Source organism: Phalangium opilio, unplaced genomic scaffold (genome assembly GCF_054372755.1).
Source record: "Phalangium opilio isolate 3A_F unplaced genomic scaffold, DU_Popi_V2 ptg000017l_1, whole genome shotgun sequence".
Lineage (NCBI taxonomy): Eukaryota > Metazoa > Arthropoda > Arachnida > Opiliones > Phalangiidae > Phalangium > Phalangium opilio.
The window spans coordinates 11237201-11260866 of NW_028324151.1; the positions used below are offsets into that span (position 1 = coordinate 11237201).

General features: G+C 39.8%; 5 protein-coding genes across 5 annotated transcripts; 4 read left to right on the forward strand and 1 right to left on the reverse strand.

Moving 5' to 3' along the window:
• The first annotated feature begins 939 nt into the window (after positions 1-939).
• On the forward strand, positions 940-5715 carry LOC149703747 (uncharacterized). The gene is made up of 5 exons (XM_089866999.1): positions 940-3949; positions 4026-4148; positions 4235-5048; positions 5113-5160; positions 5249-5715. Exons 1-5 carry the CDS (start codon positions 3761-3763, stop codon positions 5284-5286), a joined length of 1212 nt encoding a protein of 403 aa, XP_089723125.1. The 5' UTR covers positions 940-3760; the 3' UTR covers positions 5287-5715.
• On the forward strand, positions 5613-7047 carry LOC149703748 (uncharacterized). Its single transcript, XM_089867000.1, has 3 exons — positions 5613-5660; positions 5721-5762; positions 6455-7047. The coding sequence occupies exons 2-3, from the start codon at positions 5746-5748 to the stop codon at positions 6963-6965; spliced, it is 528 nt and encodes a 175-aa protein (XP_089723126.1). The 5' UTR covers positions 5613-5660; positions 5721-5745; the 3' UTR covers positions 6966-7047.
• Positions 7048-10551: 3504 nt separating this feature from the next.
• LOC149703749 (uncharacterized protein F54H12.2-like) lies at positions 10552-11856 on the forward strand. Its single transcript, XM_089867174.1, has one exon. It carries the CDS (start codon positions 10552-10554, stop codon positions 11854-11856), a length of 1305 nt encoding a protein of 434 aa, XP_089723300.1.
• An 879-nt stretch (positions 11857-12735) lies between these two features.
• On the reverse strand, positions 12736-16888 carry LOC149703750 (uncharacterized). The gene is made up of 6 exons (XM_089867175.1): positions 16670-16888; positions 16118-16608; positions 15283-15451; positions 13959-15170; positions 13796-13904; positions 12736-13754 (listed from the first exon to the last, which is right to left on the reverse strand). The coding sequence occupies exons 1-6, from the start codon at positions 16886-16888 to the stop codon at positions 12736-12738; spliced, it is 3219 nt and encodes a 1072-aa protein (XP_089723301.1).
• A 2936-nt stretch (positions 16889-19824) lies between these two features.
• Positions 19825-23629, forward strand: LOC149703751 (uncharacterized). Its single transcript, XM_089867001.1, has 6 exons — positions 19825-21775; positions 21870-22002; positions 22060-22284; positions 22350-22581; positions 22867-22925; positions 23318-23629. Exons 1-6 carry the CDS (start codon positions 21600-21602, stop codon positions 23627-23629), a joined length of 1137 nt encoding a protein of 378 aa, XP_089723127.1. The 5' UTR covers positions 19825-21599.
• The last annotated feature ends 37 nt before the right edge of the window (positions 23630-23666 follow it).

The following is a 23666-nucleotide window of genomic DNA, read 5'->3' on the forward strand; positions in this document are numbered from 1 at the left end:
CGAAATGTTAATGTTAGACTTAATTGAGCCCTCCGATAGTCCGTGGGCCGCTCCGAGCGTTTTAATTTGTAAACCTCCTCGTGCTCCTCGCTTATGCCAGGACTACCGAAATTTAAATTCCGTCGCTCGCAAAGACGCCTATCCTCTCCCTAGGATAGACGATATCCTCGAATCTCTCCATAAACCCAAATACATAACCACGTTGGATATGCGCAGTGGGTACTGGCAGGTCCCTTTACACGCGGCTCACCGCGATATTGCTTCTTTTGTTACCCACAGAGGTCTTTTTAGACCTAAAGTATTAATGTTTGGACTGTCCAACGCCCCTGCCACTTTCCAACGTATGGTTAACAATATTTTCGGTGATTTGTTGAATTCCGACGTATGCGCGTATCTAGATGATTGGATCATCGCTTCATCCGACTTCGAGACTCATATAAACACTCTCGGAAAAGTTTTTGAACGTATTTTAAGTTCTGGATTAACAGTTAAAGCATCCAAAACCCAATTTTGTAGACAGGAATGTCGGGTATTAGGCCATGTAGTTAGTTATGATGGTATGAAAGTAGACAGTGAGAAAACGGATTCGATAAGCAATATATCCGACTCCGTGTCAATAGTTCGTTAGCAATAGTTCGCGCGTCATTTGTTCGCAAGCAATAGTTCGCAAACAAATAGTTCGACAATACAAACAGTACGCACACAAATAGTTCGACAACACAAACAGTACGCACACAAATAGTTCGAGTAAATAAACAGTTCGCTAGAAAATAAGTTCGCCAATGTTTTAAATAGTTTATTAAAAAATGTTAAAAAGTAAAATTATGAGCTAGGCCGCAAAGATATGTGCGTACTGTTTGTGTTGTCGAACTATTTGTTCGCGAACTATTGCTTGCGAACAAATAACGCGCGAACTATTGCTGACGAACTATTGACGGGTTACCATATATCCGACCCCCAAAAATATTAAACAACTCCGTAGATTTCTTGGTATGGCGTCCTATTATAGAAGATTTATTAAAGATTTTTCAAAAATAGCCAGCCCTCTTAATTCTTTATTACAAATTAATACTACCTGGAGTTGGGGAGTGTTTTGTTATGCTCTTCTGTCTACTTGTTTATATAACTTTCGTGTTACTTATGCCTTAAATGAGGGTCAGTTTTAACGATTAACAAATATCTTTATTGAGGTAGCGGGTATCTACATTTTTACTACTTCCTAATCCTGACCTACTCTACTGAGTAGTGGTTAGTTGAGCTCGGAAAAATTTCCATTTGTCGACAGCTTGCCCATCCGAAAGTGAGACGGGAGTCGGAGGCGGGATGTGTAAAGACATGTCCGGGACGAGAGAGAGAAAGGGCGGACACAAAGAGCAGCGAAAGATCCCAACAAAGAAAGGCAGGCAAGGCTTAGCAGGAACAGGGTACGGCAGCAAAAAATCCCCGTTCTGACACCATGTTTTGTTATGCTCTTCTGTCTACTTGTTTATATAACTTTCGTGTTACTTATGCCTTAAATGAGGGTCAGTTTTAACGATTAACAAATATCTTTATTGAGGTAGCGGGTATCTACATTTTTACTACTTCCTAATCCTGACCTACTCTACTGAGTAGTGGTTAGTTCTGTTGCGCTCTCTCTAGTCTTATAGAGAGAGATGTCTAGTTCGGTTCAGTTCAGTTTTGTTAAATATCAGATATTGGAACAGGCAGAAGCCCGAAAATCCGCTTTCAATACTCTGAAACGCCATCTTACATCAGCCCCCATTCTTAGTTCGCCTGATTATAGATACCCTTTCGTTATCCACTGTGACGCGTCCAATGTTGGCGTGGGTGCAGTGTTATCACAAGTTATTGATGGCAGAAAGCATGTCATTCAATACGCGAGCAAATCACTTAATGACACTCAAGAAAAAATATTCCACGACGGAAAAAGAGTGTTTAGCCATTAAGTTTGGAATAGACACGTTTCGACCTTACGTAGAAGGCACGAAATTTGATATTTATACTGATCATAGTGCGCTCAAATGGCTTCTCACCGCACCTGACCCTACGGGAAAGTTCGCAAGGTGGAACGCCCATTTACAATCTTTTAATTTTGATGTACACCATGTGCCCGGGAAGAACAATGCTGCGCTGATTTTTTATCCAGAATCCCAGAAGATTCTGATCCCCCTAACCTTAGTCCCGTAGGTCAAGTTTCGACCATTTCTGGCAATAACCCTGATAGTCGCCCAGATCTGTATGATAATGCTGAGAATATTAGTGCCCAAATTAAAGCTTTGGTCCCATTGAACCGAATTCCCATTCGACAGAACGGCTTTTTTGTGGTGACCCATTCGACCGAACGTAGCCAAAAGGTGCGATTTTATTATAGTCCCATTGGTACGAAATTCTATTGAACTGGAAAAAGACATACTGTGTGGTTTTGCATTAAATATATTTTTAATTTCACAACTTATTATTGTTAAAATAAATGTGAGATAAAAATGTATTACTGCACTTATTTTAACTACGTTTTAATTACGGCGAACCTCACCTACCCTAGCCTAACCTAACCTAACCTAACCCAACCCAACCTTGTTTGGAGGTAAAAAGATTATTTATATGAGTATTAAAAGCCCGCCTCTTACCACGAACAATTTATTAGCAATAATAGAAATATTTTGGAAAAGATGTCAGATAATTAATTGGAGAATATTTTGGAAAAGGTGACAGCTAATTAGTAGGAGAATGCTTTGGAAAAGGTTGCAGCTAATTAATAGGAGAATATTTTGGAAAAGGTGGCAGCTAATTAATAGGAAAATCTTTTGGAAAAGGTGGCAGCTAATTAATAGGAGAATATTTTGGAAAATGTGGCAGCTAATTAGTAGGAGAATGTTTTGGAAAAGGTTTTAGCTAAATAATAGGAGAATATTTTGGAAAAGGTGGCAGCTAATTAATAGGAGAATGTTTTGGAAAAGGTGGTAGCTAATTAAAAGGAGAATATTTCGGAAAAGGTGGTTGTTATTTTTTCTAATCTAACACTTAGAAAGTTCTAACAACTGAAATCTATGTCTGGTGGATTGAAATCAACACAAAACGGAAAACCATTATAACAGTTAAAAAAAATTTTTTTATTTTTAATGCTACTGTAAGTACAGTGGCTGTCTCGGTTTACAAATTCAGTACAACTGATAAGCATTCCCCGCTTAGATCTAAAATGTTAACTATAATAAACAAGGGGTTCCGAGTGAAACCCTTATAATTTTGTCGCGCTTTCTAATGTATTTTAGCAATGTATAATGAACTCCATATTGATATAATAGCAAAGGATAATTATTTCAAAAACCGCCGCTCCGTAATATTTTGACTCCATCATAGATGGCGACAAAGTCGCTTGTGATAGGGTAGTAGCATAAGTTCATAACTTATCTTCGATAAGTATGCCACTTATGCATTTTTACATACATTTGGTCTAATGAGAGCTTGTCAGAGAACGACCAATGAATATCTGGACGGCCAACTATTATCTAAATCCAGTCTAAACTATATATTCTTGGTGTTAATTTATTATTGGCTCTCTCAGGGTCACACATGACCTTTACGTTTTGCCCCCCATTCGACGTTGAGCCAATAGGAACCATTTGCATATTAATACAGAACTACTTTTTTCCCGTGGATACGCGTCGTCTGTCGTGTGTTTCTTGCCCGTTTCTTGGTTTCGTGCTGTCGCGCTTAATCATTTTGTCTTGGTCTATATGTAATTAAAATAATATTTAAAATGAGTCTCGATAAATCTACACAGTATTGCTACAACGCTTTAGTTCCCAAACGACAAATCGCGTCTCAAACCAACAGAATTTCAACGTATACCGCTTTTAGTGACTACGAAACAGTGCAAAGGCTTAATGAGTCTGTAAATTTAGCCCGGCAGGCAATTAAGAAAAGTACTAAATGTACTGAATCCCAGGTATGTTTTAGCTTATCAATTATTAGTTATTGTTAATTTTTTTTATAGAAAAGTATTAACATTTAAGTTTAAATAGACTGATGCCAGCTGGAATAGCAAACTGCCAACTTTCACAGCCAGTTTCGCTACGCAATTTAAGATGTTGGTTTCTTCTTTTCCCTCATTAGTGTGGTTTGAAAAAGAATCCTCAACAAAGCAGGTACAGTAAATCTTCTAATTAAATAATGTAACATTGTTCCATCCAAAAACAATACATTAACGACTCCTGTTTGTACACTTTGGTAGTGCTTTATTGAAATATGTCGAAAGAATGGCTACGAGCCACGTTACAACACGGAGGCTTCAAAATATATCCTTTCGGCAGATGGGAATTTAAGATTTCACGTTATTTTCAAAGGCACGATAAGGGAAGTTAATGTTTTGACCGACACACACACACTCGATACTGATTTGGTATTGGAATTATTGGGCGATTTTACTTCAAAAGAGTATGTTCTTTGTGAAGGACTCGGAAAAGAAGCAATAGAAATCATACCAACTTTAATAAACCTTCCTAAAAAACTCATTAAACATTCGTATCCTGCGGAACGTTTCAATTCAGTAGACTGCCCAGCATGGTTCAAAAAACCAAATAACACAACGGGTCCCTTACAAAACGTTTGCACAGCATGTAAAAATCTGTCTACATATTTGAAGGTGTGTCAAAAGCGGCGTATAGAGTCAAACAAATCACCAAGCCGGAAGAGAAAAATGAATCCGTCATCAACAATTCCCGAACAATTTCTGTCTCCTTATAGACTAAGGAAAAAGAAACGCAGTCAACTATTTCGCTACCAAAACCTAAAGACCAGAAATGCAAAATTGGAGGCTAAACTCGAGGCTCTTCAAATCTTCTTGAAATCTAAGCAGCATTTACAGATGAAAGAGATCACTTCTACAATAAATAATCAATTTCCAGAGGTTGTTGACATGGCTATAGGCCCAGACACACCAAGCACAAAAGAGAGTCGAAAAAGACTCAGAGAAATCTGGGAGAATGACACTGCCGCTTATTTAGAAAAGGAAAAAGAGGATTATCAAACTGATCAGAATAGAAATTGTAATCTCTATTTATAATCTACTGAATCATACATGGAAATCAATTAACTTAAGATTTCTTTCAGCTCCAGGAAAAAGAGGGAATCGTTGGAGTCTCGTTACTTACCGCATTGGTATGTTTCCGTTTTGACAATGTTTTAAGGACAGTTATCTTTACATGATATTGAACTTTACTGAATAAAAAGTCTCACATTATTGCAGCTCTTAGTAGTATACAAATGTTCCTTTCATGCCAGTGACACCCTGTTGACGCCTGACACCCTGTTGACGCCTGACACCCCGTTGACGCCTGACACCCTCTTGGCGCCTGACACCCAAATTGGCGCCGGACACCAAGATGGCGTCCTCACGCCAGATTTTTCGGTGGGGAAAAACTAGGGGAAAGCTTGAACCCATGTTGACTTTGTGAATGGCGTGGAAATTTTCAATTTCGGCGGGGAAAACCAGGGGAAAGCTTGACACCATGTTGACTTTGTGAATGGCGTGGAAATTTTCAGGGATAATTCCATGACGTTGCTGGGGAAATTAAGAAAATCAGGCGTCATATTAACTTTCGGCGTTGTGACCGAAATATACATGATAGGACATGTGATAGGATGGTATAAAAGACGGGGTAGGTTTAAAGATAAGGTACAACTCTCCAAGCCTTTCTCCAAGACGTTGAATTGTACAGGATATACACAGTCCATCATACAGAAATGGAATCAGTGACATTGTAAGTACTAATTATCTTTTTAAACATCTCAGTTAAGCCTTGCCAGTTTCCCCCTAGGATATATTATCAGTGTTCGGTTCATTTTTTCCTCATTTATCGATATGGATTTAAGTATGAAACACCCATTTACCGGACTCGTAGCCGGGGTCACGGGATGTGGGAAGAGTGTTTTTGTAGGAGAGTTAATTAAGCATAGAGATATATGTATTTCACCTACCCCAGAAAGAATAATTTGGTGTTACACGGAATATCAGTCGAATCTTTTTAGTACCATACTATCCCACACCCCGAATTTGGAATTCCACGAGGGATTATTGGATGTGTGAGGAATTTCGTTATACTAGAACTAGACGATCTATTATGTGAAATAGCGAATAATAAGGATGTGACAAATCTTTTCATTAGAGGCTCCCACCATAGAAACACTTCTGTTCTAATTTTAATGCAGAATCTATATTACCCTGGAAAGGAAATACGTACCCTGAACCTTAACGCCCATTACTTGGTCATATTTAAAACACCGCGTGATCAATCCGCCATTGTTAATATTTCGAGACAAATTTCACCGGGTAATAGCAAATACGTAGTGGACGCGTTTAGACAGGCGACATCTGAACCCTACGGTTATCTCTTTGTAGACCTTAAGGCCAACACCCCGGATAATCATAGATTAAGAACAGGTATAATTCCAGGGCAACAAGCAGCGGTATTCATACCGAAATGACGGCCATCCTGGAAGCGAACTTTTTCAGGGTCAAGGGGGAATGGATCGTTAAGGAGCTTTCAATGTACTTGAAGGAGACGGCAGCCTACGACGTCTGGATTTTCCAATCACCATGTCCATTCTCGGAACTATCTATTAAGGATAAAAGACAGGTTCGCTGGCTGTCTCGCAACATTTGCGACCTAGGTTTCGAGGAGGGAGATTATCCCTACGAAACGCTGCAGGAAGTAGGCGAGTACATTCGCCAGAAAGCATCATCCTTCGTTACGAAGGGGGCGGAGAAAGCTTTGGTTCTATCTAGGGTCTTGGGAGTGGACGTTACCAACGCCGAGGAGTACGGGTGCCCGAAACTGACCACCATCGAGGACTGCGAGACCCCCAAAGCCTGCACGTACCACCGGAACGACAACAACTGCACCCTGGTGAAAGCCGCGAGGCTAGGCACATGGCTCCATCGGAGAGAGTACGCGAACATTTAAATTTTTTAAATTATATATCAAAATGTAATGGGTGTCAGAGAAATGCCGCAATAAAATATGCTAATAAAGAAGCTATAAAATCTATTGCCGAGTGTTGTATAAATATCCTACAGGGTAATGTCCCTCTTTCAGAAAACGAGAAGCGGCGGTTGAAGAAACATCGACACGCCATAAGACGAGTTACGTCGAAAATCCCTAATTCAAAAAAGAAGAAAATACTAATTCAAAAAGGGGGCTTCATCCCTTTACTCCTTGGACCCTTACTATCTATCATCAGCTCAGTGGCAGGTACGGCTATAAGTCGCGCAATAAAATAGAATGGCGCGAAAAATGTTATTAATTTCTGAAGACACGTATAATAGGTTAAATTCAAATAGCGGTTTCAAAGTCGACACTTCGATGGAGTTAGAGAAGGATGATAAGTTGAAATCTATCATTAACGATGCTAAATTAAACGATACTGACAAATTATTAAGATATAACCACGTACTTTCGAGGGAAATTAGTAAAACGGCGAAAAAGAAGAAAGTGAAACCAGCGAAAAACCAGAATTGGAGTTCTGAAATCGTCTCTTCGGTTCCCTCCTATAGCGCAGTCGATTGTTTGAACTTGTATAAATGGATGGACCATATATCAAAAATAAGATGGACACACGCCGGGGAATTAATATATGAGAATCGTAAAATCGTCGGTTCCAATATAATTGATTTATTGGCTTACACTGCGGCGAGTTCTAAAAAACGGTCGCTCGTCATTGGCGCCTCACAGTTTTACAAACTTTTATATGAGGCTAATGTACCGCGAACATTAATTAAAATTAGAAAAACAGACCTACCCCCACCTGAAAAAAGTGAAGCGGAGAAAGAGAAAGTGGAGAAAGAAGAGGTGGGGAAGGTGAAGGAGGATTATTATTTCCCATCAGAGACTGGTGAAGGTTTCAGAAATTGGATAAGCTTGTAGCATTTGTTTTTTTAATAAAATACGTTTCATTTACATTCCACGTTTCATTCATTTTAAGTAACCCGACATGGAAGGTTGTGATAACCAGGTGGGTACTTTTGTGGCGTTAGCCAGTCTAGTAGACACATTTTTTAAATCACCTAAAATTTTAACTGTAGTTTTAGTAATTCCTATATTCCTAATTATAGAAGTTAGCGACTTTCTCTTCTGGCATTATAGTAGTGTAACAAACCGCAACCTTAATGGATAGACTAAAAGAGATTTATTCCAAGGTTTCTGACCCGGGTTCCTACGGGAGTGTTCTCGGGCTATACCGAGCGGCTAAAGAAGATGGGTTAAAGGTTACGGTAAAAGACGTAGAGACATTTTTAAAAACCCAAGATACGTATACATTACACAGGAATGCTAGAAAAAACTTTAAGAGAAATAGGACAATAGTTTATGGGATTGATGAACAGTGGCAGATTGACTTAGCTGATTTGAAAAGCCTAACTCGTCACAATAAAGGGTTCAGAGATACCTTCTATGCTGCATTGACGTTTTCAGTAAATACGCCTTTGTGGTAGCAACCAAGGACAAGAAAGGACCAACCATCCTTAGGGCTTTTAAGGCTATTCTAGATTCTGCTCGATCGCCAAAGCGAGTGCAAAGTGACCACGGAAATGAGTTCATATGCAGGGATGTTCAGAGAGAGTTGAAAAGAAGGGGGATTGAGTTCTTTGCCCCGGATTCCGAACAGAAAGCTACGATAGTTGAAAGGTTCAACAGAACTCTAAAAAGTCGCATGTACCGGTATTTCACGGAAAACAATACCTATAAGTACATTGACGCTCTTAAAGACATGGTTCAAGCTTATAATAACAATTATCATCGATCCATAAAGTGTAAACCTGTTGAGGTCACGCCCGAAACATCCAGACGGGTATGGGAAAACCTTTACGGCGATATAGACTTCTCTCCACCATTAAAGTATCCTTTCGATATTGGTGACGTAGTTCGGATAAGTAAACATAAGAATATTTTCGAGAAGGGTTACTTGCCCACGTGGTCGGAAGAACTTTTCAAAGTGGTGGAGAGATTACCCCGCAGTCCACCGGTGTATAAGATCCAGGATTTGAATTCGGAACCAATTACCGGTATTTTTTACAAGGAACAATTACAGAAAGTGGGTAAAGACCTAAATTCTAGCGTGTTTAAAATAGAAAAGATCTTGAGGAAACGTCGCAGACCCGACGGGACGTTAGAGAAGCTAGTACGTTGGAAAGGATACTCTCCGTCTTTTGACAGTTGGGTTCGGGAAATAGATATAGTATGAGCTTTTACATCACTTTACCTTCTGACTCGTCGATGAGGTATTTTCCCAACAATACGAGAAGTAAATTCAGGACATACCTCCCTGAACCCGTAAAATTGGAAGGATTTTACGAAGTAGGCTTAGCGGAAATTAGCTACCCGCACACTTGGGATAATATACTCGTGAGTAATGGTAAAGTAGTATATTCTACAATTATAGAGTTACCCGCTGGATATTATGGTAATATCCAGGACCTTATCGAGCAACTTAACTACGTCGAGGATGACGTGTCAGGCGTTATTTCGCGTGAACCTTCAATTCCCGCCCAGCTCAAGTATTCCTTTAGTTACATAAAACGCATACGAAGAGTACAAATTTCTCTCAAAGAGGATTATTTGTTAACTATACCGGGGGAGTTAGCTGTTATTCTTGGATTTTCGAGAGATTCCACAGAATCCACGACTTTTTCTCAGTCTACCATAGCTAAGTACCCCTTTGACCTCGACGCAGGAGTTCATTCACTCTTTGTTTATAGCGACGTGGTCGAGAGTAGACCCGTGGGGGATGTATACATACCTCTACTCAGAATCGTTAGCGTGCAGGGTAATGACGGAGAAACGGTAGACAAAGATTTTCCTAGACCACACTACCTCCCCCTCGCCTGCAATACTTTCCAGTCAATTGAAGTTAACATAATGAGTGAGCTCGGTACTCCCATAGAGTTCGCTAGAGGGAGAGTTCACGTTACGCTACATTTTAGACCACGTAGGATGTGGTCACCGTTATAAATTAAAAGGTAAACGGACTCGAATATCATTCACACTTGAAGTGTTAGATGAAGAAAATCGTCAAATCAAATATGTCCTTTAACCAATCGGACTACGATCAACACTTTTTAAACCAGATCGGACATGGTGGGAAATTTGATTATTATAAACACTTTCATTCCCAAATTGGTAATTCTTTGGCAGTATACAGGGGACTGCCGGTGCAACACGGCTACGGACTGGGAAACCTGATTTCATCGGCCTTTCGCAGGGCTATGCCTCTACTCAAAAGGGGCGCCACATACCTCGGTAAAAAGTTTTTGAACACAGGTGCGAAGGTCGTGACTGACGTAGCTAGCGGGATTCCTGTAAAAGCATCTGTAAAATCTCAATGAAAAGCCGCGGCTAAAGACGTCGCCCTTAGTGCTGCGGAAGAAATCCGAAAAATGACGGGGAATGGTAATAAAAGGAGGCGTAGGTCTAAATCACTCGTCAGTTCAGTCGTGACAAGGAAGAGGAAAGCAACACCCTTTAAACATCCAGATATTTTTACCTAAAAAATATAATGACACATGTCCATCCCGGTTCGCATGGGTCAATCAGTAGCGAAGTCGAACTTTTCGACGTACCCCTTACCAATACCAGTATTCTGAGTGGAGAATGGGTCGAATACAGCCCAATATCGAACATTAACGAAAATTCGACAATCACGTTTACCGTAGCTGGTAGTTCCGACGCGTATTTGGACTTGTCCAAGACTTTACTACATCTCCAAGTCAGGATTGTTAACCCGGCCGATGGGACTACAATTCCGGCCGCTGCTGATAAAGTGGGACCGGTAAATAATTTCCTGCATAGTCTTTTCAGCGAAGTACACCTTTCGGCGCAAGAGAGATCGGTTACACCTTCACCGCAAAACTATCCGTACAAGGCCATGTTTCAAACGGCGGTGACATTCGGAGGACCGGCCAAAACTAGTTTTCTTACTAGTTCCATGTTTTACAAAGACACAGCTGGAAAATTTGACGAGTTGGATGAGAACGGTGGATTTAAAACAAGAGCAGCCTTTGCTAGAAATGGAACAATCGATATGGTAGGAACTGCACACTTGGATCTTTGTCAACAACCTAGATATATTCCAAATATGACGGATCTTAAATTCAAGTTTGTTAAAAGTCCAAACGAATTTTGCATACACGCGGAAGGGGCGGTTAAATGGAAAGTAGTTTACGAGTTGGCATCTCTTTATGTTCGCAAAGTAAAATTACCCTCGGAAGTACTTATAGCGCATGCCAAATGTCTGGAACTGGCAACTATGAAATATCCAATTATTCGCACGGAATGTAACTCTTTTTCAATTAACAGTGGTACCAAAATATGCGTTAGAGATCATTTATTCATGGGTCAACTACCTAAAAGAGTTCTTTTCGCTCTTGTAGACCAGAATGCTTATTTGGGTGAATACAAAAAGTCCCCGTTTAATTTTCAACATTTTGATTTAAATCATAATGCCTTGTACCTTGACGGAGCTAGCGTCCCTCATAAACCTCTTACCCCGAACTTTTCTGGTGGTCAATATATGAGATCTTATACTAATCTCTTTACTCAAACCTCTCAATGGTTATTGGACGAGGGAAATTACATTTCACGGGAGGAATTCCCCAATTGGAATTGCATATTTGCTTTTGATTTAAGCGCCGACCTCAGTAGTTCAACTTCTCAATTTCAATTGATAAGGAATGGTAACTTGCGATTGGAATTAAAATTCGCCAAGGACTTGCCCAAGACTATCACAGTTCTATATTACTCTGAGTTTCAGAATTTAATCGAGATTGATAAAAATAGAACAGTTATTTACGATTACAATTAAAAAGAAATGGACACACTGCAAATAACTAAAATTATGCAAAAGGATAAATTCACCAAAGATCTGTTTCGAGGTGTTTTTGCCGCCGACCAGCTTCCCCGGAAAGTAAAATTTTTCCCTTCACTCTATATTGTAAATACTGGCTCGTCAAAGACTGAAGGCATGCATTGGACATGTATATATTTTTCAAGTCGGCAAAATACAGAGTTTTTCGACAGTTTCGGAAACCCTCCCGACATGTTTGAATTTAATGATTTCGTGGAACGTAATAGTCTTACTGTAACTTTTAATTCAAAGCAGTTTCAAGGAGATTTCTCCAATACTTGTGGTGGATATTGTATTTATTTTTCTTTGTTCAGATGTAGAGGTATTAAATTGTTTGATATTTGTTCAAAGTTTAAAACTGATAAAGATACGAATGATAAAATGATATCGGAATTTATGTATAAGAGATTTTCAATAAAGTTTTTTTAAAACAAATACAGTCTTGAATATTTTTTTTTTTACAGATAACCACGCGTCGCGCACGTGCGCGGGATTCAAATATTTTCCCGCGCGGATTAATTCACTCGCGCGCGCCGTCTCGCGGGGAGGTCGGGCCCCATCTCCTCGTACATGAAAAATTAAAAGAGTAGGAAAAATTTGAATAAGAATACTTTAACATAATATATTTATTTTATTTTCAAGAACATTCAAAAATTTATTAAAAAAGAAAAAAAAAGTTTATACATATTTACATTTACATATTTACACGAAAGATATTTAAGTTATACAATTCTAAGTTATTTATTAAGATATTTAAGTTTCACAATTCTAAGATATTTGAAAAAATAATTTACGTAAAGCGAGAAACCGGGCTATGCCACGGAGGAAAACTCGCTTTTATAGGTCCCTAATTTTAAAGTGCCCTAACGAGTAAGTGGATACACCGTCGATGATGTATCGCTTATCATCGCACGGGTTCAGGGCAAGCTTTCTCTGAGTTACCGAGAACAGTTCATGCTTCTGACTTACAATCCTCTTCATTTCTTCAACGGTGAGATTGCGTTGAAGTAGGGATTCCTTGTAGTCGGCGTGACGTATCTTCTTCTTTACCACACGACGACAAACCCCCTTCGCTGTTTTCTTCTCCCCCTTCGACGACAGGATGGAGTACATCTTCGGACGGAGTCCACAGAACTCCTGGATTTGTACTCCATTGAGTTCATCTTTAAACTTCCCCAGAACCTTCTTGTTCTCCTCACTAAAGAGTGGATGGTCCCTGGGGTAGTCGGAGAAGTCGTACATCTCCTTGTTCTCGGCAAAGTCCCGAGGAAGGTCGTCGGTGAAGATATGGTACGTCAAGGAATCGGTATCCGTGAAAAGAAGTTTGGCGGCTTCGCCATATTTAGCACGGACTGTGTTATAATGAAAATCATACATAACCAGTTTCGACAAGTCTAAAATGGTGAAGCCTGTGTAAATGGGTCGGTCTAAAGTTGGGGATTTCTTGAGTCGGTGAATTCCAACTAGGTCATTCTTGAAGATGGTGAACCTTTCGAACGTCGGAGAATTCGCCTTCTTGATAGCCCTCTCCCGGGTCTGAACAAGATCAAAGTTTATTCGGTTCCTCAGGTTTTCCATTGTTTTTCCAAACACGGAGTTGTTGCAAAGTTTGAAAAAGTCCTTCTCAAACGTGTTTGCAGCCATCTTCCTCTTCTCTGTGTTAAACTCGATAAAGGGTTTTAACCAAGCCCCTTGTTCAAACGTGAGGATACGGTGAACTTTCACTAATTTCATATCCTTAGCGAGGTAGAACTTGAGATTCCGGTAATGGAGCACGTATTTTTCTCTGTTATAAAGCGTGGGAACTAATTTGGGATGACTGTCTTTAATCTTAAGTTTTAGTTTATTCAATTGGTCTATTGAATATGGAGATAGTTCGCCGGCGGTAATAACACGCCTTTCAGGGGCGAGGGGGAGACAATTTCTGGATATTCAAGATCTACTTCTAGAATGAAACCCTGAGGGTCATCGTCAGGGTGATTAAGAATAACTTCTCTCGTGAAATCCTGACATGGTTGCAGCCATCAGAAACCCCTCATAGGTAGATGGTGGCACATTACTGTTCCATAAAGATTGTTACAGTCGAGGTAGGTGATGTAGGAGCTAGGTTTCGAAGCGTCGTAGGTCTCAGGAAGATGTTTGTTATTTGCCTCGGCCAACCTGTGGGTTATCAGAGAAACTCCTCCCCTAATTCCCTTCTCGATAAAAAGGTGCATATCAGGGTCTGTTAAAAGTTCAAGTTTAACCCCCGTCATACGTAAGGCGCTCTGCCAAGCAAAACCGGGACCGGTAAAGGCATGAGCGCAGTCTAATTTATAGTATTCTAGGCACATGGCTCGGAAGTTTTCAAATACGTCCGCCAAGAGCAAAACGTCTGTCTTTACGTATAGATCATGGTACTCGCCGAGGTTAGCGACTCGGAATTTTTCCCAAACTGTTTGAGCCTGAGAATAATCCTCATCACTAACCTTTTCATCGGTCAGAGAGTTGAAAAAGGCCTCCTCGGGTGGTAATTCAGTCTCGTTGAACTTCTCCTTGGAGTCGAAATAATCGTACGGGTAAACTTGCTTCCTCAGTAAATGCTCCACTTCGTCCGGTTTGAAGACAGAGTTTAGGCATTTAAACTTGTCCGCACCTCCCTTGGCCAAGTTGGAGACGAGGGACTCGAGCGAGGCCGGCATAAACCTGATGGAGTCTAGAAACCGTAGATTGCCCAAGGAAAATGAAATGTAGGTTTCGGAATTAGTCGGGATACACCTAATTTGCTCTCTCTTAAAAAGCCCGATTTTGTCCATAATGAGATGAGCGTCGTAGCGGGAGAGATTGTGCATAAACACCGGAACGAATTTCAACGTCTTCAACTTCAAGTTACAGGAACTATGAGCCGCTCCCCTGTAGGCTCCGTCCACGTGGTCGTGGTCTCGAACTTTGCAGTCGTCGGGGTTGAATGCCTTACCGCAAAGATAACATAATTGAGCGGAAGAAAATTCCGCCATCTCGGAGTTAGATAAGTACATGGGTACGATGGCTTTAATTTTCTCCTGGATGATAGAATCCTCAAGAAGAAGGTTCTGCAAAAACCTTTCCGCAGCATCCATCCCTCGGTACGTCACAGGTTTTGAAACTGAGCCATCCTGTCCCACGATGACGTAACTGAACCCGCAGGCAATGTGCTGCGAAGTTTTTGTGGTAGAAGAGAGGTTAACGTCAGGATCGCATCGGTGTATTTTGCTTAAGATCGACTCGAAATCAGCATAGATAACGAATTTAACCTAGAGGAATAGAAATAGCAAACATTGATATCACGCAGTGGATTTTACATCATATGCTCTAACACGTGTTTAATCCGTTTCTTAGGTGAAAATAATAATAAATGGAACTTACTTTTTGTTGCCAGGCGATGTTTTTAAACTCCAGGATTGGTTCTTTTACTGGCATTTCGATTTTTTGCGGTCCATGTATCCTGCACTCTTTGACATGTTCTTTGTGGTTCCGTTTGGCGTTATCACCAGAGAAACGATGGAGACAATAACGGCAGTAGAATGCCTTAGTCCTATGTTTGGTTAACGAAGACATAAGGCGGCTCAAACTACGTATTAAACAGAAATGCTTCTTTTCCCCCTGGTTTAGTAGCAGCAAATCTATTTGTCGGCCTTCTTCGACCCTGTTCGAACTAATATAGAGTGGGAAAACCTCATTTTCATAGCCAAAGATATTAACAGATAAATCATTTAACTGCTCAAACTTTTCCAGCACCCTTGCATTTACCTCTACGGGGAATTTAAGCCCTGTCAGGTCTAATTCGTTTTGGAATTGTAGATACTTTTCAACACGATAAGGGTGATTAGTATAGATAACGGGATGTAAATGGGCTAAAATCGACCAGAGGAAACACTTATTATCCGAGTTTTTTATATTAAGAAGTGCTAATTTAGAGGCAAGGTATTTAGGGGTTTCGAAATACGTTCCCCCGCGTAATGGAATATATGCTATAATATTAATTTGAAGGAACATAATTCTATCAAGTACCCAACCACTACCTTGCGCCTCGTACTCCTCAATTAAACGTTTTAAAGTTAAAACTCCTAAATCTATTTGTCCGGGAATAACGTCAGGGGTTAGAATGGAGAGATTTCGAGTCCTATGATAAATTAAACATTCCACATCCTGTTCGGAATTCCCCAATTCCCGCGTGTAACGTACCCGAACAGTTAAATACCATTTTATCCCTTTTTCCTGAGCTAATTTATCTTTAAGATACTTTTCTATAGCCGCCCTATGCCTGTTAACATAAAGGTCTACATCGGTTTCCACCGCTGCTGGTGTAAATCTAGCGCAGAAAATCGCATTATGTAATACGTCCAACTCCTCCAGTTGATCAGGTATAGGTGCGTCAAGTGGGGCGGTGATGGGTTGTGGATTGTCTACTTCCACCGTATCCATAAAGTCGTGGAGATCCTGGTTCTCCTGGTTTGTTAGATCGTCCAGGGAGTCGGGATCTTGATAGTGTTCCGGCATATGGGCGTTCAACTCGTCGTGGCCGTTGAACCGCTTATCACAGATGTGGCATGAGAGTACCGGCGGCGGAGGGTTGTCCGGCGTGGTGGTTGCAGGTTCCTTCGGCTGGGGTTTCTTCATTGTTACATCGTATCGCTCCATGAGAGCTTGTAGCGCTTTGGTCTCCCGCTTGGTCAAGTCAGCTAGAGTGGGCTGTGAAAAACTCGCCAACGCTCTAGAGTCGTCGACCGAAACGGGGCGGGGGGTCTCGAACAGGGGCGGTCGAAGGACCGGCAACATCCGTGGGGTTTTCTATTTTACGTCTTTTAACACCGTGAAACTTAGCCTGGTGCAGTACTAAGTTTGCACGCCTCGTGTAAACTGCAGAGCAGTCATCGCAGGAATATTTAATTCCCTCATGTTTTTCACGATTATGTCTCATGAGGGCCTTATTCTTTGAAAACTGACTCTTGCAAACGTTACACTCGAACATTCTTACAATTTAATTTAAATTAAACTTAAACTATCTCACAAGACTTGTAAAAGAAAGTAAAATCTCACCCTCTGCAAAATACTTTTATCTGGATAGTAGCTTAGGAGCGTCTAGGTCTGGAGTCAGGAACAGAATAAAGTACTATCTAATCTTTGAGGGATCTTTTTATAGTCTAATCATGTTGACATTAGAAATGAATTAAACGCATAAGCGAGTGTGGTTCGAAAGTCGACCCGCCATATTTCTGAAATTGATTTACTTCTTTATTTGAACTTGCTCGATCAGGAAATTTACCCGCCTGATTTGGAAATGGGTTTTATCCTTGGTATATGCTTTGAAATTTTTGTGTTTAGGAAATGTATTTTCCATCTTTATTATTTACAGTCAATCCATACTTTTAAAAAGTTCAAACATTTGTTCATATCCTCGGGGGAATTTGTAGGGGAAATATCATTGTCATATTTTTTATTTGCTGTCATACAATTAAGTTCAAATATTCGTTCAGTTTATATGTGAAGGAGTGATAAAATCGATCTTTTATAATTTCAAATCATGTTTACTTCTATTATCAGTTAATTGGTCGGGATAAAGTTTTTGAGTTTAATTCCATCAAGGATGATAGGGGCAGTGATGGGCGCGCTCCTTAAAGCTCCGCTCACTAGGAGTATTTTGAGAGATGAGTAGATAGTTTTTTTCTACATGTGAGAGGAGCGTGAGAGGAGAGGGGTAAAATTTCATAATGGAACGGAGTTGGAGATGAGAGTGCTATTTTTTGGAGTTCCAAGAGATGAGTTGCGACGAGTCCAAATGTTTGAGAACTCCTGGAGTTGAGTTGAAGATGAGCGCCAAATATTTAAAACCAGAATAGGTGAACTCTTGTGAGCGGTATTTCTTTTGTACACCCGAGATATGAGATTTTCCTTTGCTACAATTATTAATGGCTCAATGAGTTGAGTTTAACGTGAGCTGCTATTATTTGCAACTGCATGAAATGATTAACGGGGGAACAGAAATTTTTTGGAGCTCCAAGAGATGAAATTTTGCTGAGCAGCAATATTTGGAGCTCTCAGAGATGAGGTTTTGGTGAGCAGCAATTGTTCGGAGCTCCAAGAGATGAGTTTGTGGCGAGTAAAAATAAATTTGGACCTCCAAGAAATGATATTTTTGTGAGTCGCAATGACTTGGAACTCCGAAAAATGGGTCTTTGGTGAGGGAACTATTTTGCGGCTTCAAGAGATGAGGTTTAGGTGAGTGTCCCTGTAATTGGAACTCCAGATTCCTATGAGTACTGAATACTTTGGTTCAAAATTCTCATTCCCACACTTGATTAAGGCAGGAAAGTAATTTTCAGTGTTAAATGAAGGCTTATACAGGGTGTTACTGATTTGTCCGCCATAAATTAAATGCTGTGTTCGAGATATTGGGGTCTGCAATTATGTTACTGAGATATATGGACCATAAAATATTGACCCCAATTTCCCGCAAAACCATGGGAAAAGTTAGAAATGTTGATTAGTCTTTCGTTTATGAGAGACTTATCGGAAGTAATTATAAAAAGTAATGAGCAAAAAAGACGGAAAACAGTTTGGGGAAAATTTTAGACATAATAATATCATAAATGAGATGAGATGAATGGTGGTACATAGAGAATTTCATAAATGAGATACAACAGGCGGTTATACTTAGAGATGTGAAATTACCGTAATTTTTAAAAACGGTAATTTACCGGGTAAATTACCGATAAATTACCGGTAATTTACCGATTGAAATTTAGGGAAAACAAAAATTACCGTTCAGCCGGTAATTTTTGGTAATTTATATTGCCCCTTACTTACAATCCATTACTTTATACAACGTTTAATTGTGAGCACTATCTTGACTGCTTTACACGTATTTGCGGCTTTTGCTACCAAGACGGCAGCCGTGGCCTTTCTAATCTGAACTCTAACTAAATATTTATTAAAAGACTAATTTGTAGTGCAACTTTGTAAGTACTGGCTAGCGAGTAGCGCCTAGTGAGTCATTTTGCAAGTAAGCACAGAAATAATTGATCGCTTAAGTGTAAAATGAAGTGTTAAGGCGCAATTAAAATGTTTGGTAATTTACCACGGTAATTTACCGGTAAATTACCATTGTAAAATTATGGTAAGATATAAAACGGTAATTTATGCGGTATTTGGTAAATTACCGGTAATTTACGGACGGTAAATTACCGACTCACATTTCTAGTTATACTGTTCAAATTTTTAATTGAGAAGAGTACCAACACGATTACAATTTTAAAATGAGATGAGATGAGCTTTGAAAAGAGCTCATTAATATGAGCTTTGACAATGAGTCGAGCGGTAAAATATATGAAGAACTCCAGAAATAAATGAAAAGAAAAAAAAGAGAAGCCTTAAAATTTTAATGAGATGATATTTGGTATTGAATTGAGAGCGAAATATGAGATGAGCGTCATAAGCTATTGAGTTCACAAAAACCATAAAGAGAGGTGAGCTTCGAGTATCGAAAAAACCAGTTGAAATGAGATGAGATGAAACCCATAAATTCCTTGTGGAAATGTGCCCAATAATTGAGAGCTGACGGACTTGGTTTATGGAAGAGCGGAGAGCACTGTGAGCTCGCCATATTTTTTTGTGTCAGTGTGAGGCGAGAGCTTTTTGTGCCATTTATTTACTAGAGTAATTGAGCAGAGAGCAGCGCCATCTTGGAGAACACGCACATATTATTTTATGAGAGGAGAGGCTATGACAAATATATTGTAAAAGAAAGCGGAGAAGAGTAGCTACTCTTTTTCGCAAAACCAAAAGTGAGCGAGAGCTGAGAGCTCCTACTCTCTGAGTAAATACTCGTGAGCGTGAGCGTGAGAAAATGAAAAATCAGGAAAATGCCCATCACTGGATAGGGGATTCCATTACCCTTTTAGATAGAGTATTATGATAAGAGAGATTTTACGCTGAGTTTAATTCCCCTATCATTTCAGATGGAGTATTATGATAAGAGTGATTTTATGTTCTTTTTTATTTTCTTTTCATAAAAAAAATATAATATTTTATGGGTGTTATAAGGATTAAGATAGGCCTACCAACAATTAGAAACACATTAAGTCAATTCAATCAATTTTTATTCATATTTTATAAATTTTGTTTAGCATTTAAAACATTTCTTGTAAGCATCTGCCTACAGAATGTAGGGCTTAAAAATGTTTTATTGTTAAAGGAGTTAACAATTAACTCTAAATTTAATTTGGACACGGCGTTACAATAATGCATGTCCACTCGGTCCTTCCATTCCTCCATGATACAGTCATGTTCCAGTTGCGAGGGGTGGTCGATAAGACATCCATTACAGCTGCCAGCGATGAGGTCGGTCAGCTGTTGGGTGACCGTTTCCCTGATGAGTGCATCCACCCTTTTTGCCTCGGCGATGAACGTTATTATTTGGACGTGTACTCCTAGCAATTTTTCCCATAAATATGGGCCTATGGCGAATCCTGTCTTGGTCGGGTAGAGGTTTGCGTAGTCCGCCCCCTTACCCCGTACCATCTGTCTGATGTTCAGCATTTTCCTCTCCTGATAGGTAACGAGTTGAATGCGTCTCTCCTCCGATCCATCGAAGAAGTGGGTGCTGGGTTCGGCATCATCCCTCTCGAAGAAATCGTTGACGACATCGCGCATATTGTAAAGTTGAAGGTATTCAACTTCACTCAGCGAGATCCCAGTTGACTCGTCGGTCATTCCGAGTCTAACCTTACAGTCCGGTGTAATGCTGCATGATTTGGTGTGGGAAAGCTCGAACATGTGGGTGTTATCCCTGAAGAGATACATTCAATAAGTTAAGAGGGTAAAGGGTTTAACTATAATATTAAGAATTGAAGTAAAAATGAATTGTACATACATTTTTCAAATGTCCTGGAAAGTCGCAAAGTTGTCAATATACGTCGTCTTGGAGAAAGGCCTGGAGAGTTGTACCTTATCTTTAAACCTACCCCGTCTTTTATACCATCCTATCACACGTCCTATCATGTATATTTCGGTCACAACGCCGAAAGTTAATATGACGCCTGATTTTCTTAATTTCCCCAGCCACGTCATGGAATTATCCCTGAAAATTTCCACGCCATTCACAAAGTCAACATGGTGTCCAGCTTTCCCCTGGTTTTCCCCGCCGAAATTGAAAATTTCCACGCCATTCACAAAGTCAACATGGGTTCAAGCTTTCCCCTAGTTTTTCCCCACCGAAAAATCTGGCGTGAGGACGCCATCTTGGTGTCCGGCGCCAATTTGGGTGTCAGGCGCCAAGAGGGTGTCAGGCGTCAACGGGGTGTCAGGCGTCAACAGGGTGTCAGGCGTCAACAGGGTGTCACTGGCATGAAAGGAACATTTGTATACTACTGCTCTTGCTGTTGCCTGCCGTAGCAAAGCTGCTTATGAAGCTCTAAAAAGTTTCAAAATACTCAATCTGCCTTCTTGGCGATCGATTCAACGGAAAACCAGCAAGAATCTTGATGAGCCAGGAATAAACATGGATTACTTAAACGAACAGAAGAACATTTATGATAAGTTTGTGGAAGAACAAGTTTCTCTTGGCATGTTAAAACCACAAAGTGATGGTATCCTCGTATTTGACGAAGTGCGGGTTGCTGCCAAAGTTGTTGGGAACAGTAAAAATCATAAGTTGATAGGTTTAGCCATGGCTAGACAAGATTATGCTTATTTGGAGGATCTTTATGCGGAAGTTTCTGATGAAAATAGCATCTCAAAAGCAAACTATATGCTTCAGTTTTTGTGGAGGGATATCACTGCCAACTATGATATCATTGGGCCATACTTTTCAACAGCTAGCACGTGTGATACTCAATTCACATTCAATTGTTTGTTTGAGGTGATAAAATCATTTCAGTTCTGCGGCTTTAACATAGCGGCACTAGTTTGCGATGGCGCAAGTGCCAACTTGTCTTTAATTAAAATGACTGTAGGACTATACAAGGTCAATTCTCTTACTTTGAGCGCGATGAAGCAGACGCTATCAAAGTAGAGTTTAACCAATGTTTCGTCAATCCCTATCGATTAGGTAGAAATATTTACTGGATAATCTGCCCATCACATCAAGTAACTAAATTAGACCATAAACACAAAAATATTTATAACTAAGTTATATTATTTTAGTTGAAAAGCCTAATTAATGCTCTATATTCTTCGGACCCTGAGAGAGCAAAACTATTTGCTATCAATGAAGTAAAATTTGGTTGGAAGCAAATTAAGGATCTGAAGGAGCGAGATGACAATCGTCGTGCTGATAATATTCCCCGTTTAGTTCCAGCTCTCCATCAAAGCTATGTTGACAGGGACCCATGGATTAAACTCAATGTGAAGCCAGCAAAGATAATGCAGGTGAATTAAAGACATTCTTTAGGAATTATCATGTTCTAATTAGACGATTTATTCCACAAATAAAGCAAAATGATATTCTAGCGGCTCTTTACGAGTACGCAAACCCAAAATTGACTAAGCCTCCTCCAGATCATGAGGAAGTACAAGCAACTTTTAACTACCTGAAAGCCTGCAACAACCTTTTTGAGACTGGTACTCTTTCGCACTCAAAAATTAAAACAGCAGATGGTGGTGAAGTAATGAAAAATATACGGAATGGTTTAGACTTTTTCACTAAATGGCTGAAGAGCCTCATTGGTAATTTGTTAAATCCCAGCTTTATAGTCCCTGCATAAGAAAGTGAATAGCGGGATATGTTTGAATAAGCCATCGCCATCTCTAGCGCCCCTAGAGTTTCATCTTAAAAAAGTCACATCAAATTGAAAGTGCCTCTGTTGTACGTTTTGCCGTCTGAGTGCGCTGCATGGGGATGGTTTTCAAAACTCTAGGTTTTGTTCGACTTTCTTATCCAGGAGTTATTAATCTGAGGTGAAATCCACAGGATATAATAAAAGCTTACTAAACCTCGCCCTCTTTACGTAGATGCAGATCCGCAATTGAAGCCTTGGGACGTCAAACAGAAAACGTTTCTCTCGTGGCAGGTATATATATTACGGTTCAGTGAAAGAAATGTACATCCAATGTGCAACTAGGATCAACTTTATAAACTAACGGCAAATTTGTACCAAAGCGAATTCTGTAAAAAAAGGTTATTGAACTGCCCCCATTTAGTCAAAGGATAGGTCCGGCTACGTTAGGAGAAGTATTTAGACTGGTGGGCGGGGAAGGTTTCCACACTGTATAGAATAATAGACAAATTTGCCTTTGTACATTTTGTCCTATATTATGTAGTTTTTCCCCGTACTACTCGCCCACGGTACAAAAGTATTTCACACGTTCTTGGTACATTACTTTCTACAACCACAAATTACCTATATCTTAGGTTTTCACTACGTTCTAAGGTGTTCATAAGTTTATATTTTAACTTGTACAGACTTGGGCTTTGCTACGCATAATGGTTTTTGGGCTGGAAGGACTGGTGAAAGAGTTTTTTGAAAATTATTCTGAGGGCTATTATCTGTGCCCTGTGAGGATAAACGGTAGTGCCGTAGAAACCTTGTTCTCACAATTCAAACAAAATTCTGGAGGAAAGCTATCAAGTGTAAATTACAATACTGCAAGAAAAGTTTTACTAACCAAAATTGACGTCAAGGGTCACCACAGTGGCCATGGATATAAGGATGTGCCTTTGTATGTAAGAGATGCGTTCGAGGAAAAGTTTAAAAATAAAAAGACTAATCAGTAACTCAAACGTATGACTTTATTTTTTGAAATGAAAGTAA

What these genes read in the sequence shown, in the direction of transcription:
- LOC149703747 (XM_089866999.1), top strand. Translation starts at nt 3,761, where the DNA reads ATGAGTCTCGATAAATCTACACAGTATTGCTACAACGCTTTAGTTCCC. An exon ending in AACTGATCAGAATAGAAATT is followed by an intron (nt 5,049 to 5,112) that starts GTAATCTCTATT and finishes GATTTCTTTCAG; the next exon opens with CTCCAGGAAAAAGAGGGAAT. An exon ending in TCTCGTTACTTACCGCATTG is followed by an intron (nt 5,161 to 5,248) that starts GTATGTTTCCGT and finishes ACATTATTGCAG; the next exon opens with CTCTTAGTAGTATACAAATG.
- LOC149703749 (XM_089867174.1), top strand. Translation starts at nt 10,552, where the DNA reads ATGACACATGTCCATCCCGGTTCGCATGGGTCAATCAGTAGCGAAGTC.
- LOC149703750 (XM_089867175.1), bottom strand. Translation starts at nt 16,888, where the DNA reads ATGTTCGAGTGTAACGTTTGCAAGAGTCAGTTTTCAAAGAATAAGGCC. An exon ending in ACATCGCCTGGCAACAAAAA is followed by an intron (nt 15,171 to 15,282) that starts GTAAGTTCCATT and finishes CTATTCCTCTAG; the next exon opens with GTTAAATTCGTTATCTATGC. An exon ending in CTCCCCCTCGCCCCTGAAAG is followed by an intron (nt 13,755 to 13,795) that starts GCGTGTTATTAC and finishes CATATTCAATAG; the next exon opens with ACCAATTGAATAAACTAAAA.
- LOC149703751 (XM_089867001.1), top strand. Translation starts at nt 21,600, where the DNA reads ATGCTTATTTGGAGGATCTTTATGCGGAAGTTTCTGATGAAAATAGCA. An exon ending in ATGGCTGAAGAGCCTCATTG is followed by an intron (nt 22,582 to 22,866) that starts GTAATTTGTTAA and finishes CTCTTTACGTAG; the next exon opens with ATGCAGATCCGCAATTGAAG. An exon ending in AAACGTTTCTCTCGTGGCAG is followed by an intron (nt 22,926 to 23,317) that starts GTATATATATTA and finishes TAACTTGTACAG; the next exon opens with ACTTGGGCTTTGCTACGCAT.